This window comes from Vitis riparia, chromosome 9, assembly GCF_004353265.1.
Source record: "Vitis riparia cultivar Riparia Gloire de Montpellier isolate 1030 chromosome 9, EGFV_Vit.rip_1.0, whole genome shotgun sequence".
Taxonomy (NCBI): Eukaryota; Viridiplantae; Streptophyta; class Magnoliopsida; order Vitales; family Vitaceae; genus Vitis; species Vitis riparia.
The window spans coordinates 19103695-19119791 of NC_048439.1; the positions used below are offsets into that span (position 1 = coordinate 19103695).

The 16097-nt window shown below is 33.0% G+C and overlaps 2 protein-coding genes across 3 annotated transcripts; both read left to right on the forward strand.

Annotated features, from left to right (window-relative positions):
- Nucleotides 1-2208: 2208 nt before the first annotated feature.
- On the forward strand, nucleotides 2209-5532 carry LOC117922696. Its single transcript, XM_034840877.1, has 2 exons — nucleotides 2209-2410; nucleotides 4774-5532. The coding sequence occupies exon 2, from the start codon at nucleotides 4809-4811 to the stop codon at nucleotides 5109-5111; it is 303 nt and encodes a 100-aa protein (XP_034696768.1). The 5' UTR covers nucleotides 2209-2410; nucleotides 4774-4808; the 3' UTR covers nucleotides 5112-5532.
- Nucleotides 5533-7396: 1864 nt separating this feature from the next.
- LOC117921568 (trimethylguanosine synthase-like) lies at nucleotides 7397-13304 on the forward strand. Of its 2 annotated transcripts, XM_034839485.1 has the most exons (7): nucleotides 7429-7487; nucleotides 7972-8086; nucleotides 8408-8648; nucleotides 9207-9342; nucleotides 11825-11916; nucleotides 12574-12697; nucleotides 12827-13304. In XM_034839485.1, exons 3-7 carry the CDS (start codon nucleotides 8518-8520, stop codon nucleotides 12908-12910), a joined length of 567 nt encoding a protein of 188 aa, XP_034695376.1. In that variant the 5' UTR covers nucleotides 7429-7487; nucleotides 7972-8086; nucleotides 8408-8517; the 3' UTR covers nucleotides 12911-13304. The 2 variants fall into 2 exon arrangements, with proteins under 2 accessions (XP_034695375.1, XP_034695376.1); XM_034839484.1 differs by lacking the exon at nucleotides 7972-8086 and having other exon boundaries at nucleotides 7397-7487.
- The last annotated feature ends 2793 nt before the right edge of the window (nucleotides 13305-16097 follow it).

Genomic DNA, 16097 nt, shown 5'->3' on the forward strand with positions numbered 1-16097 from the left:
TCTTGCCATCAAGTGGGGACGCATGTGAAAAAATGCAAGTCCACATTATTATCTATTAAATTTGATCTAAGGCATTATAGTTTTACTATGATCGTTATCATACAATGCCCAAAATGCTAAAGGCTCAACTATAGATGGTTTTCTCTACCCCTTCAACTCCTTGCTATCAAGTTCAACGAGCTTTCTAATTTTGATTTTTTTAAGCTACCAAAGTTGTGTCCAAGCTACAAAGGATCTTGAGATATCTTATAGCTCTTTGGAGCAAACAACTAATCACTATTTGCATTAACCTAGCTCATCTTAGTCCAATAGCTAATCATCTCATGATACGAGTAAGGGATCGCCTTCATGGCGTGTAATTAGTTCCTACTAAGAATAATGTTGTATGAAGATGGGCTATCAACTATAATGAATGGAACAAGTAAACTTACTCGTCCAACTATGCTAAGTAGTATAATCTTACCCAATGGTGGCATCATAGTGCCATTAAATATGTTTAGCAGTTATCCTAGCTTAGCTAATGTCTATATTGAAAGTGTTATTTGATGGAGGGAACTTAGATGTTTGAGCACTCTTTTCTTGCCACTTTTCAACTCTCAAGGTGTGCACTCTTTCCTCATAAGCAATAAAAGTTCCTATCTTTGTGTTAGTTCATTTGATGATTGATTATAATGCCTTAGGAAGATCCAAAGGCCACATGATCCTCTTCTAAGAGCATATTCTTGCATTCCTTTCTAAAGACTTCCTCCAAACTCTTAATATTATTCTTAACAATAGAGTTTTGTAACATGAAGCCCAAGATAAGGACCTCATAGATGGCAAGCACAATTAAAGTTTCATGCACTCCTTCAATCCTTGCTAGATGTTGACTAAACCTAAAGATGAATTGTTTGAATAAATCATCAATCCTTTTCTTTATCCTAGAGAGGGTCATTACCCTAGTTTTAGGTTAGGTAGAACAACAATACTGACCACAAAATATTTACATAAGTCTTGGAAGGAGGTAATAGAATCTTAGGGTAAATTCTAAAACCACAACAATACTTGAAGGAAAGATTTTACATAATATTATATCACTACTCTTCACCTCTAAGGTCATTGCTTTTCTCCAATGCATTAAATGATCGGATGGATTATTTGTCCCATCAAAGAGATTAAATTTAGGGATAGTGAATCAACGTGGAGACTCATGTAACAATACTCATTTGGTGAATGGATTTCTAATGATCTCCATCCATGATGTTAATGTAACACCAAGCTTCCATTCCTCATTCTCACTAGCAAGTATGTGTCATAGAAGAGTCTATTGACTAGTTATACAATCATCATCATTATTGATCAAATATGGCATTAGTTCCACTTGAGATTTAATAGGAACCTATTACTGTCAACTTGTACCTAATTAATCACTTACATATGAAGAGAGTATTAAAATCCAATAGTTGCTTATCAAGCCTAGCTTTCAAAGCCTTATTTTCATTTAATCAATTATTCTTACAAAGGCTTCTTTATCTAATTGTTGCCTTCTAAGTTGCTCTTTCATAGCACATGGTTGTTCCTCTATAACAAAAGTAGAGGCCTGATCCCTCAATAGCTAAAGTTATCTTGAGTGTGGACCATTTCCAACATTATAATTAAGACAATTCCCACAAATGACATCAATTATTATATCAACTTTGCTCTACTCTACCATCAAAGGACATCATTGCCAACAATAGACCTTCTAGAATGACCTTTTGTGCTTAAATTGGTCCCTCATTTTTAAAGAAATACATTCCATTTTATAAATTGTCCTTGATAAGTATGGAAAAGATGATAGATGCCCATTATCCTTTGTATATTAATTATTATTTATTGGTTGGTTGTAACAAGGAAAAGATTATACCATAAAGTTTTACCTTTCTTAAGATTGCATATTAGGGAAATAGAGCTAAACATATCCAAGTAGATACTCATGCGACTCAACCAAGGCGGAAGATTCAAGTGACTAGGCTTGTGGCTCGATTAATTGGATGCTACTTATTGTTTTCAATAGAAAAATACAAAACTTTACTATGTTTATTAAAGAAGCAACTAAGACAAACACGACCAACTACTCATCAGTTTCTTTTTTTCTGCCTTAAATGACGCCCCTAACTTGCCACCAAGCGCCAACTTCATCCGACCTTTTTCCCCTCAATAAATTAAAGAGCATAGTCGTCAACACGCAAACCCCACAACTATATCTGAAGGCATCCTCACACACGGAGAGCCGAGCCACAAGGGCGAGGCACACGCCAAAGGGAAAAGCTAATAAGGGAACAGCCAATTATAGTCATACCGAATACGAGAGAGAGAGAAAAAAAAAAAAAAAATCAATCCTCGTTTTCCAGGGTCATCTGGGTTGTGATCGGCGTCGTCTTTCTCCACTGTAAGTTTCTTGTTTTGTAATCTAGTCTTCCTGTTTCTGCAGATCTGGGATGCAGTTTTTTTTTTTTTTTTCTTTAATGGTTGTAGATTTGTTTGTCTGTGAGTTGGGTCGTTTTGGAGTTTTTTTTTTTGTTGGTGGAAATTCCGATGGGAAAATTTGATGGGCAATTTTGGTGGGAAAACTCCATGGGAAATGTGGGGATGGGAGGTTTTTCGAATTAGGTTTTCTTTTTCTTTGTTTTCTCGTCAGACAAACGTGGGGTTGCTGTTGTTATTACTTTAAGCTTTTTAATGTTGGGGAAAATCGGTGTCTGTGTTTCTTTGTTTCTCCGTAAATTGAGTTACTTTGAAGATTGTGTTTGATTGATGGGTAAATTTGATAGGACTTTTGCTTGCAAAATCCGATTTGGAAATTTACTTGGAAATTTTGATGACAATACTTGGATGAGAAAATTTTCTGGAAATTTTGACGGAAAATTTTGATTGGAAACGTGGGGTTGGGAATTTTTTTTAAAACTTGGGCTTTGCTTTTCTGTATCTTCTGGTCAACCAAATGTGGAATTGTTTGGCTACTATGTACGTTTCCATGTTGGAAAGTTGATGCATCTTTGAATGAAGTATGTTACTTTTCCTTGTTCTGTAACGTGTCTTGATTTTCTCTTTGCACATTGATTAGAGTCTGAGAAGGAAATTATATTTGTGTCAGTTTCAATTGATAAAGAACATTGGAGAAAATTGTGTTCTCATTTTTGGTTTTTGAGAAGGAAGGTTCTTGTTTAGAGTCTGAGTTTGTCTATGGATACGATAGACGAAAGAAATAAAAGGAAAATGTCAAAAATAGCAGAAGAAATAAATCTATTTTTAAGTAATTTCTTCTTGGAAGGATTAGGATAGAACCTAAAAAAATCTTATCAAGAAAATAATGGCTTAGAGATGTAATGTGCTTATTATCCCCGTGATCACAAAGAAATTCAAGATAGCTTAAAGGTGCAGTCCTGCACATGAGAGTGCATGTCTTCGATGTTTTAGGTCAGACTTACTGTTTAATGCAGATGAAAAAGAGGAAAGGATGTTTAATCCTTTTAAAATAGTAGATCCACAAGAACACCCACAAGTTTTGCCTCTAACTAGGCTGTCTCAACTTGCAAGTCACGTCTTTCTTCTGTGTGTTTCTTTTGGTAGGCCCTATAAATGCTTTTGCACATATTGGATTCCACTTCAACAAAGAATTGTTTCTTCACCTGTACCCATAATTAAAACTGTCTGTCTTGATGCTATCTATACCAGGCTAGATGTTAAGTGTCCTTAATGTTTTTAGTGTTTGCATGTGAAAGAGGATAGTGTACACTATCCAAGTGTTGATTGTTTTTGTTTTATTCCTCACAAGCATCCTCGGTATTTTGTTCTTGGATGATTATCTTGGTAATACTCCTCCCATCCTTGTGCCAGCAATACACTCTCAGTTCTAGCCAATTGTTGTGAGAGAAGCTTGTGTCTTTTACATTATCTCAGTATTGCTCCTCTCCACACAGTTGGAAGTTGAAAGAGGATAAAATTTTCTCTGAACGTTGTTGATTGTTGGTTTGACAGATTCCTTTTTTTCTTTCTTTTTCCCCCCTTTTTTAAGATCAGAAACAAACAAATTCATTGATATGATGGTTGGTTGGATGGGTTTGCTAATAATAAAAGGTACCATTGAAATTTTCGGGATAAATCATGCTCCATTTTCCCCTGTTCTTCACTTATTATTATAGACATCAGCTTGCAATCTTGTGTGTATTTGTCCATCAAACGACATTTTTCTATAAGATAGCTTGTACTTCAGCGGGGCTGATTCAACCAACAAACTCAGTCCTCACCAATATATCTTGAACTTCAATCTTCCTGAAAACAATTTCTGACTCCATTTCTATTAGTACTTATTTGACAGCAAAGGATTCACATAGGTGGAAGCATGGCCCCATATTTTTCTTTAAAGCAAGCTCCATTGGTCATTTTCTTATTCACCATCACTTCTATTTTTTACCCTTCTGTCCATCACTCAGGATGCACATTATTGTTGCTCTAGGGTTCCAGCTGTCATAATCATTTGGATATTTTAATAGTGGCACCACAGTGTATGGTCTCATTATTCCCCATGAACAACGACTTGTCAGACCATCGTTATTCCCCACATACTACTGTCTTTCGTCCTTATTCTTTGCTATGAACCTTGGTTGTTTTGTCATATTCACAAGTAAATATTTCTGATTCTTATATCACTATTCTTTCTACTATTAATCCCTTTTGGGTGATGTTGTTTTGTTTCGAGACCTTGTCTTAATCAACCCTTTTTACCCCTCATCTTCCACAATTTGGGTGCAGAAAAATTCAGGTGTGGCCAAAGGGGATTGTCAGCAATGGTTCATGACAGCATTCTATCTCCTCATCGGAGGTCACAGACTGCATTCTCTTCACCATCCTTCAGGAAGCAATTCCAAGCTCGAGAGGAGTTGGGGAGTTGCTCAACACTGATCCAGAGGCATCGCTTCCTCCTAACAGCTCTCGTCCTCCTGGCCTTCCTTTGCACCATTTACCTCTACTTTGCTGTCACACTAGGCTCCACCAGATCATGCTCTGGGTTGACTGGAAGCGAGAGAACCTCATGTCGCCTAGAGCATGCAAAAAGTAGTCTATCCTCAGGCAAACTGAAATTCTTCTAACACCCAGATGCTGATCCGGCTCATAGAGTTGTCATTGTTTTTGGTCTTCTTATCCTTCCTCCTGGAGTTTGAAATCTGAACATATTGTTTTTGTGTTACTAGTAGGTTGTTTTCTACTGCTCAACTAGCTCATTGTCATTCAATCAAGTATACATAAATTCCAGCAGCAATCGATCCGGGAACAGAACTGTTACAACCTCAACAGTTAATTCTTATTATCAAGAAATTAAATTATGGTTGTTGGTATTCTTCCATTTTTAGTGACCTTGTGATGATGATGATGATGATGATGATGACGACGACAAGCACATCCATTATCTGCTTCTCCAGCTAAGAGGTGTGGTTGTACTGTGAATATTGCTTTTCTCGGTATGAATTATCTGGCATCAACTAAAGAAACAGAGCTCTTTCTTTGTTTCTTCCTTTATTTGTCAAGTTGGGATGTACGAATCAGAAAGTGGTTTGTCTGCTTTAGGCGGGTATTTTATGAACCAGTTGAACTTAAGTTTATGAGGCTAAACTTGATTAAAAAAATTAACAATGCTTTCAATAACTCTATTGTGATTTTGATTAAATTTCTAGGAAAGTTACTTATCTTTGTGGTTGTCTGTTTCTTAGGAAGTTTGGGTGAAAGAAAATCAAGAGGATTTGAATGAAAAAGTTTGAGGGAAAGAAAATAGGGAAGATGGAGAGAAAATATGAATGAAAAAAAAAAAAAAATGTTTGGTAATCAAAATTAAATTAACTCTTTTTAAGATTAATAGAGGGAAAATGTTTAAATAGTTTTTCATTTTTGTTCCTTTTTAAGTTTCCATTTTGAAAATTTTGGTTCTCGAAAAATATGAAAGAAAATGTGAGGAGAAAAAAATGGAGAGGAAAAATGAAAGAACATAAAAAACAAAGGAAAATAAAAATAAATTTAAAGTCAATAAATTATTTTTATATACTATTTTAAACTCATTTTAACTCCTCAATATTAAATAATTTGAAAATGTTTAAATTTCTTATTAATCTTAATTATATTTCTTTTTTCCTTTTTTTTTAAATATTTTTTATAGGATAAACCAAATATGAAAAAACCAATTTTATTAGCATTTTTTTTTCTTTTCGTAATACTTTCTCTCGGAACCACAACTTAATCTAAAGGAAAATGCTAGACAAAAGAAAAGAAAAAAGTTAAATTTAAAGTTTATAAATTATTCTTAAATGTTCCTTCAAACTCCTTTTTTTTTCTCTCTTTTTAAATAATTTAAAATTTTTTTTCATGATAAATCAAATATGCAAAAATTATTTTTCATACTATTTTTTACTTTCCTTAGTATTCTTTTGAAACCAAACATATTGCCATTTTTTTTTCTTATTTTTATATATTATTTAAATATAAGAAAATTATTTTAGACCTTTATGCTCCATTTGGAAGTGATTATTTTTCAAATGCTTTTAGACCTAAGAGTGATTCTAGTGTTTTTAGTTTGTTGCATATTTTCTATTCTAAAGAAAATTTCTTTGTGTTTGAATATAAATTGGAAAAAAAAAATGTTTTGATAGAAGTTTTATATTATATCATACAAAAAGAAAAAAAAAAATCATTTTAAGTGACTTTAAACATGACCATGACATGCCATGACCAAGCTCCCTCCTACTTTTATTCTTCTTTTTTGATTAATTATAATTTTATTTATAGAAATTCTTTTGTTGTAAAAACATTGATCTTATTATTATAATTTCGATGTTATTATTATAATTTAATTGTTATAGAACTCTGTCTCTTTAGCATTTTAGGAGAAGATATTTTTATTTTTTATAGTATTTTTTTTTCTTTTGAAATTTATGTTAAAAAATAATAATTATATCATTGTCTATTAAAAAATGGTTGCATAGTCTCCCTTTTTTGCCCAATATTATTATAAAATAAAATTTTAATTATATAATTATCTATTTCTTCATGGATAAAAATTTGATCTAAAAATTGAGTGGAATATTATTAGATTCCTCACAAAAATATATAGAAAACTAAATAAATAATTATATATATTTTAGCATCAAATTTAGTAAGAAATTATATTTTGAAATTTTAAAAGTTCAAAGTCCAAATAACTTTAAAACCATGTTTGGTTCTCAAAAAATTTGAGGGAAATGTGGAGGAAAGAAAATATAATTGGACGTTCTGAAACGGTGTCGTTCCGTTTTCTCCGTTTCATGAAACGACGTCGCTCAGATGCAACGACCGAGTAGTCATTGATCTTCCACCTGCAGTACTGATGCTGATACTGAAAATTAAAATCAGAGCAAATCCACTGACTCTCATGGAGTCTGAGCTCTCAAACAAACCAACAAGGCGTCGTTCAAAGAAACGGAAGCTCTCGAAACGGCGACGTACGGGAGAAAAAACCCTAACCCCTTTGAAAATTTTTAGTTTCTCCTCTTTTTCCATAGTTTCTCAGGAAACAAACACACCGTTCTCATTGTGTATTTGCATTACGTCACTATATTTCGTTGGCCTATCATCAATTTCGGAGTTTTCCTTTCTTATTCTGTTTTTCTTTCCTTATCGGATTAGGTATCTCATCTTTGTGGGTAGAAATGTGATATCTGGGGATTATATTCATCTTTGGAAAAAAAAAAAAAGGGAAAAAGACTTTGTTTGGAAACGAGCAGAAGCTCTGTTAAGTTTATAGCATTGCTAATCTCTATTATTAGCCTCAACCAACAACTTCATTTGTTTATTTTCCTTTTTTTTTCTCTTTGTTTGTCTGGTTTTTTTTTTTCCCCCGATTCTTTTTTGTGTTGGTTGTTTGCATGGGAAATGGTTGCTTGAGACAGTTATCCTTAGAAGTGGGGATTAAATTTTTATTTTCAGGGAAAATAAATGCCTTCTGGGAAACAAACAAGAGCTCAGTGGAGCATACTCTGAAACCCGCATTGTTCCATGGAACCATTTTCAATGATAGATGGCTTCATACCCTGAAACCATGGTATTTTGGACCCAATTTCCAAGAAGTAGTTGAGAGAGTTGCAAGCTAATTTCATTTCTTGTTTTTTGAGAGTGAGAGCAATGAAAACATTTTAGTTTCTTTTATTTTCCCAAATTTTCTCAGCAAACAAATGGTACATTACTAATCTCAATTTTTTTTTTTTTTCCACTTTTATGGGCAGCCTGTTATGATTGAAAAATGATTGCTTGGAACAATTAGTTTGAGAAGTGGGGAACTGTTTTTTATTTTCTGGGGAAACAATTGAAACCTCCACGAGGCATAGTCTGAAACCCCCACCTTCTTTTTGTTTCTTGTCCTCAGTGAAAATTAAAGGGAGAAAGAGAACCACAGAAAAAGGGATCAGCCCTCTTGTTGAGAAGTATTGGCTTCAAAGGTACAATCTTTTTTCAAGCTATGATGATGGTATCAAAATGGATGAGGAAGGTTGGTTTTCTGTTACACCTGAGGAGATTGCAATAAGGCATGCCGAGAGGAGTGGGGGTGGATGTGTAATTGATTGCTTTTCAGGTGTTGGAGGCAATACCATTCAATTTGCTAAAATGTGGGTTTTGCTTTATGTCTCTGCCTTTAACTTGTCAGTTATCTTTATTTTGTTTACTTGTTCAACAAGCCGAGTGCTTGAGCCCATTCAAATTTGGTTGAAGTTTCTTGATTATAGGAATTATGGGTTATATTCATCTTAGTTCTTTTTAACATTGAAAGATCTACTTCGATCTACTCTCCCTTTGTTCACGGGTCTGTAGAGGGGTGAAAATTATCTTTGTTAGATTTCATTGACAGCTTGAGGGGATGATAAGCTTCATTTTGGGGTAGTGCTTTTTTTCCCTTGACTGTGTCTTCCTGTATAACATTTTGTCTATCACAATGTGTGTGTGTGTGCGCGCGTGCGTGTGGAGAGAGAGAGAATCAAAAGCATTTCACTAACCATGTAAGTATATTTGACTGGGTAAATGCCACTACACCTTTGCAAAGCTCTAGTTTTTGGTTTTCAACCTTGGCTTTGTTTATCTTTTATTTTAATCATGTCAGATTTAAAGGATTAATCTATATTTTATCTCTAGAATAGGAGTTGGTTGACTATTCTTTTTGCCCCTTTTAGGTGTCACCATGTTGTTGCTATTGACATTGATCCTCACAAGGTTGAATTGGCTTTTAATAATGCGAAGATATATGGAGTGGCAGATTATATTGATTTTATTATTGGAGATTTTTTCCAACTTGCTTCATCTTTGAAGGTAATGTTGTCCTTTGTACCTTTTAAATTCTAATTAATACTGCCTATTCCTGCAGTTGATTTAAAAGCAATGTCATGCCAGTTGGTTTGTTAGTCGGTGCCTGCAGTTTCCTGCTCCTTTAGATTGTGTTTCCTTTGTTTTGTTGGGAGTGCTTTATAATATTCTGGTAATTTGGTTTTTAGATATTTAGATAATTTGATTGAATTTGTCAAACAAAGTTAATTTGACCTTAGTTTCTTCAGCATTAAGTTGACCTTTCTGGATTCCATTATCCCGTGTGGGGTTGCTTTTATTGACTTGTAATGCTGTTGTTTCTGTGTAGTAGCTAGGGTAGGATCATGCAATTATGGTATTAGGAATTTTGATTTAATTGTTTTCTTTCATCTTCAATCCTCTCAATAGGAAGACTGTCAATTGTTGATTCAGTTGGAACTTCCATTTTGGGGAACTTTAGCTGCTAAAACCATTCTCTTGTACTCCATTCTAACTTTGACAAGGATAGTTACTTACTTAGTCTAGGAGTTTTCAAGCTTCCACTCCACCCTTTGTAGGCAACTTGACTTCATTATGATATCTCTCTCTATTTGAATAACTGGAGTGCCATTTAATTATTAAAGAAACTGCACAGAATATGCTATTTATTGAGAAACTTATTTCTTTCTAAAAAAGCCTTGGGTGAAGCTCCTTGAGTTGATACTTGGAATAGGGTCAAAACTTCTGTAATCTTCTTGTTTTAATTTTGAACAGCTTTGCCTTAGCAAGAGTCATTGAAATTTAGCTTAATGATAGTTGGCAACATCTGCATGCTAAACATTGATCACTGGTGCACTGTTAGCCATTGACTAATGGAAAAATGGAACAGTTAGCAAGACAACTTGGAAAGTCTCAATTAAATGAAATAAGGTTCACTTCATGATTGCTGATGCAGAAAACACCATTGTGCTGATGCCTAGATGGTAATTTATGGCATGTTTACTAAATTTCAAAGGCTAGATGGAAATTTATGACGTGTTTGCTAAACTTTAAAGGAAAAAGAAATTGGATTTAAAGAAATTGGATAAGGGAAAGAAAATGAATGAAAGGAAAGGGAATCAGAATCAGGAATTCCATTGAAGCATTTACTTGCAATGCATGAATTGGAATTGAAATGAAGTTGATTGCCTTTGAAGTGTTTACTAACCATGCAGGAAACAGAATGAACTGTTGTACTTTGATCATTTTGCCCTTACACACATAATGTTTTTATTTTTTGATAGGTTACAAATAATTTTCATTATTATCATTAGAGATTAAAAAAAATATATTGAAAATGAATAAAAATCATATTTCTAATATTTGCATTTTTTAAAAAAGGATTTTTATTAATTTAAATTATGGGATTATTTTTTAAAATAAAAAATATTTGCTATAATAATGGTTTTGAAGGATCCATGATTTTTACACCTTTTAAAAATTAGCTCCAATGGGCAAATATTTATTTTAATGGTTTTTAATATTTAAATAATTAAATATTCATTTTTAATATTTTGATTTGTATTCAAAATTTTAAATATTTAGAACTTTATTTTAAAATATTTAAATCTTTATTTTAAAGTATTTAGGACTAGTGGGAGTGGCATTTAGGTAGTCCAACTCTTGGAATCCATTTCTTTGCTTTTGGAGGAGAATCCCATTGCCCCATTTGGAGGAATAGGTTTCCTCAAATATTGGTGGGCCTACTCCTACATTTTGATTCCGAAAATGCTAAAATGCAAGTAAACAAAGGAAAGGGTATGACTCCCTTTCCTTTGATTCCCTCAGAATGAAGTGAGCAATTAAGCCCTTGCAGATTTATTCGAGAAATAATGGTCCACTTGTTGTTTTTAGGATTTAATGGTGCTGTGCCACAAAAACTATGGTTTCTTAGGTCTGTGCACACTTCATTAAAAAGTGATAATTCAGTTTTTATTTTTTATAATTTCTGTATTGGGACTGCTATAATGCATATGGGGTTTGCTCCCAGTTAATATAATTAGTTATAAGCTAGGTATTTGATAGAGTTGTTTCTTATAAGTTGCTTTCTATTCAGTAGTTACTTTAGGGGCACTGCTCCTGCTGTTATTGCAGTGAGCTATTTAGTTTCCTCCCCCTCTCTTTTGGTTTCTTTAGCTTAAGTTTCAGTTTGTCAAAATTTGTTTGATTCAGGACTTAAGATTATTGTTGTTGAAGTTTCTAATTTTTTGTTGATAGATGAACTTTTGGAAACATGACTCTTAAGATCTGAGCCTCTTGATTCATGGAATAATGATTTTTTGTAATATCTAACAATCTTTGTTACACATAGAGGGCAAAGGAAAAAGTGCTTCAACTGCATTTTGTAATATTGAGCTGAAACAGAATTTTTTTACCTGAAGCTGGTGAAATTTTTTTAATATGAGATGGAATAAACTCTTTTGTTAACATTATTTTTCATTTTAAGCTTTCTGTTTGCTAATTTTGTTAGGGAGACATAGCATTTCTTGCACCACCATGGGGAGGGCCAGCATATAAAACAATTCCGAATTTTTCCCTTGATTTACTCAAACCGAAAGATGGGTAAGCAAAGATGTCTTTGTTTTCACTTTCATTGGTAGCGTTAAATTAAAAATGTTGAAAAATCTATTACTTCATCTAGCACATAAAGAATGGTATAGAATAGAAAAAGGTCTGTTGTCATTTGAAGAATGATCATTTTATTATTATTATTTTCTTTTAATTTTCAAATGGGTACATAAATGATGTATCATGTTATTGAACATTTTAGTGGGTTGTATGCTTTTAGTGATATTACATGGTTCTGCATGTTAATGATCATGCACAGATGGTATTATGTTGATTGATGTTTTCACCATGCTCCCGGCTACAGATCATTTTGCTACCTACAACTGGCTACTTGCCATGTACACATTTTATCTAATATTCTGGCTGTAAATTTTAAACTGATGTCTCTATTAAGGCTTCCCAATATTTCATTAGAAATTTTCATTTAGACTTTTTATTTATTTTTAAATCAATACTGATGTTAATGCTTACATCTACATTAGCTCCATGTTCTTAGGACATACTTGGGCAAAGTTGCTTGGTTCTCTAAGGGACTTCCACTAAAGCATTAACTTAAGTTGTGAATTTTAGGTGTATCGCACACTTGAAACAATCTGTCACTGATGCTTTGATGGTTCACTTCCTTGAAACCTAACCACAATGCTTGTGCAGGTATTCATTATTTCAAGCCGCTCAAGCAATAACACCTAACATCATTATGTTCTTACCCCGGAATGTGGACTTGCGCCAAGTGGAAGAACTTTCTTGGCTATCTTCTCCTCCTCTAAATATTGAGGTACCAGTTTATAGGATGGTCATCTGACATCTTCCTATCGATCTCCATTTCTTCTAATGCCATCTAGGTCAATTTTCTCCACCTGTAAGTTTCCTTGCCTAATTATAACAACACCTTTGACATGTGCAGATTGAAGAAAATTATGTGCAAAACCATTTAAAGGGCATTACTGCTTACTTTGGGGGTACTGCATTTGGTAAACTCGACCTTTAGCTAGCAGCCCTGGTAGACGCTTTGTAAATATGATCCACCAAACGTCTCCAACATATTAATCAAAAAATGGGTAGGTAGAAGAGAAAATTTTAAGCTTGTTAGATTTCTAGGTTCAGTAACAACGATTATCTTTATATAGAGGTAGAGTCCCTAGCTTGCCTTGATAATTTTGAGGGATGGCTTGTGTATCAATGGTTTTTCCCAGTCCTGTGAAGAGGGCTGGTGGATTTTCATGTTAACATACCTGTACCATGACTTGTAGAAGTATCCTTTTTTTTTTTTTAACAAGGAAAGTTTGATTATCTAACTCAAGTCAGATGATCCATACTTTGTTTTTGGTTTTCAAACTGCTGACTTTTTATGAGATATTTGTTAAGGAAAGAAGTTTCTAGTATTGTTTAGATTAAGTAGTTGGAATTAAACAGGCTCTGGCAGGTAGGCATGCATGCATGCATACACAATGAATTTGATCAACATTCTTGGCAATTGATAGTTAGAAGATCCAAGGAGCCATGCATCTCTCTCTTCCAAAATAAGGGCAAATTATGACCTTTTATAAAGTCCAATAATGTACAATCAGTCTAACTATCCTTGTGTAGATAGGATAGATAGGGTTGATGTGCCCCCTTCTATTAGGAGCCTTCTATATGAATTTCAGTTTGCCTATCAAAAAAGAACAAAAAAAAGGAAGGAAAGCTTTTTTACTTGTGTCTTAAATTCTTGTTTAGAAAATGTTTCTTTTGGTAAAAAATATTGTATAAAGTATTATATGTATGGGTATTTCCTTGTAACAATAGATATCGAGCAAAGTTGTTAGGAATATCTAGATGATTAGAAGAAAAAATTAAGAGATTGAGATGAGATTATGAAGACTATGTTGGATAGGTAGAGATGTAAGAAAAAATGAGAAACGCATGATGAAGCAAGGACTTGTGGTTTAGGGTGTAGATATTAAGGCTATCTTTGGTTCTAGGAAAGTACTAAGGGAAAAAATACTAAGGAAAATGGTTTTTCATGTTTGGTTCCACAATGGCAAATTAGAAAGGAAATAAATATAGTTAAAATTAGTTAAAAAAATTATGCATTTCAAAATTATTTAGTCTTTATATAATGGAGGAAAATAATTGAAATGAGTTTTAAAAAACATATAAAAATAATTTATTAAATTTTAATCTTTTTTTTTATTATTATTCACTTTTTCTTTCATTTCGCTTTTCTTTTCTATTTTTTTTTTCCTCACATTTTCCTTCAAATTTTTTGGGAACCAAACATAATCTAAGAATTGGGTTATTTTGGGCTAAAGAGTTGCATGTGTCTTTTTTTTTTTTTGTTTTTCTCTCTTCCTTTTTAAAAATTTTTTTTTTTCAAAAGCATTGTGAATGGGTTTCCTTGTGCGATAATATAAGCAAGATTGGTCGAATCAAGATAATTCTTTTTTTCTAATATGTGTGAATGATTTAATCTTTATATAATTACACTGATACATGGTATTAGAATTTTTACTGACACTCTGAGTGGTATCATATTTTCCATTGATACTAATGGTATTAGAGGTATCATATTTTCCATCGATACTAATGGTGTTAGAGGTATAATAAAAACCTTGAAAGAAATTCTCTTATATATAAGTGTAAAACCCCCCAAAAGTTCACATGCATACTCTATAGAAAGTACTTTCAAAATGTTTTGTTCTCATTAAATTGCTAAAATTTTCAAAAATATTTTGGTAACTATTTTTATCATAAGATTTTCTAAAACTTTTATTTATTACCTAAATTAGAATGCTTGTGCTAAATGGAAATTGTTCTTAATTTCCTTGTCTTGAACTTTTCTTATCCAAAAATAGTCATTCTCCCAAGGGGGGGAGAGCATGAAGGACTTGGTTCTATCCTCCTCCTCTTGGGGGAGAGAGCCAGAGGATCGTCATAGATGTTGTTCTCTTTCTCTCAAGGGGAGGGCTTGAAGAACCACTTATCCTATAACCAGAGGGAAATTCCGAAAGGAAATAACCAAAAAAAAAAAAAAACTAACATCCAATTCAAAATAAATAATATTTGAAAATAAATTTTTATGAAAATTTATTTCTTATAAGAATACAAGAATATTTTATTTCAGGCCATATATAAAAAAAACATAAAATAATCTTATTGCATAATTGATAACAAATTTGGATAAAATCCAAATTACCAAAAATACCTACAACCAAAAAATAGGGTTAGAAATTAAAAAAAAAAAAAAAAAAAAAAAGGCCTTAAGAAAAATATCCTAAATCAGCAAACAACCGTCACCAATGCTCAAGTGCCCAAAATGTTCTTGAAGGGCATTCAAAATGATTTGGAGCGCTTGAGTGCCTTGATTGAGCACTTGATGAGTGCTTAAGTGTTGTAGGTTGCCCAAGCACTAATTTAAGCGCTCGACACTACAGTTTTTAGCTGCACACCCGAGGTTGCTTCTCCAACATTTTTTGGCCACTTTTCCATTAGAAAACTCACTTTTTTGTCCACCAAGGATTTTTCTGAATGCTTAGATCACGATCTTCCTTCTCTTAGATTACAAAGATGGATAAAAAATTAATTTTTACAATGAAGAAAAAGTCTACGCTCTTAAACACAAAGCTTACAATCCAATATAGAGAAAAGAAAAACATATATCACACTATCCATATTCATTCATGAGAACGAATAAACTTCCATTTATACATCCCTCTAGGTCATAGGATGAAAGGAAAAACCTTGTGAAACATATGTGAGCACATCCTAGAAAAGACCTAGCATGCAAGAACCTAACCTAAGGTTTTGATTCCAGTTTCTAGGAACTCCTAATTGTTCCGTTCCTCGACCTTGAATCATATAGGAAGCACGTATTCTATCCTAGGTTTCTCTAAATATATAATGGTGGAAAAATACGACATTAAAAGCTAACAAAGAACACAAATATAGAGATAGAAACTCGAACCTACGATCAGGATGTTCCTAGATCGAATCTTCAATGAAGTGTCAAGACTGTTGTAGTCGTCACAGAACTCGTCTACCCAAAAGTCTTCCACCTAATATCTCATTTCATGCTTGACACAAGAGAATAGTGTATTATAGTCTCTATTGGATTGCCCAAATTCATGAATTAATTATAAATAACTTATCATCTTGTTAGAAATTTATGACTTGTATTATCTGTACAACTTCTAATG

What these genes read in the sequence shown, in the direction of transcription:
- LOC117921568 (XM_034839484.1), top strand. Translation starts at nt 7,418, where the DNA reads ATGGAGTCTGAGCTCTCAAACAAACCAACAAGGCGTCGTTCAAAGAAA. An exon ending in GAAGCTCTCGAAACGGCGAC is followed by an intron (nt 7,488 to 8,407) that starts GTACGGGAGAAA and finishes TCTTGTCCTCAG; the next exon opens with TGAAAATTAAAGGGAGAAAG. An exon ending in ACCATTCAATTTGCTAAAAT is followed by an intron (nt 8,649 to 9,206) that starts GTGGGTTTTGCT and finishes TGCCCCTTTTAG; the next exon opens with GTGTCACCATGTTGTTGCTA.
- LOC117922696 (XM_034840877.1), top strand. Translation starts at nt 4,809, where the DNA reads ATGGTTCATGACAGCATTCTATCTCCTCATCGGAGGTCACAGACTGCA.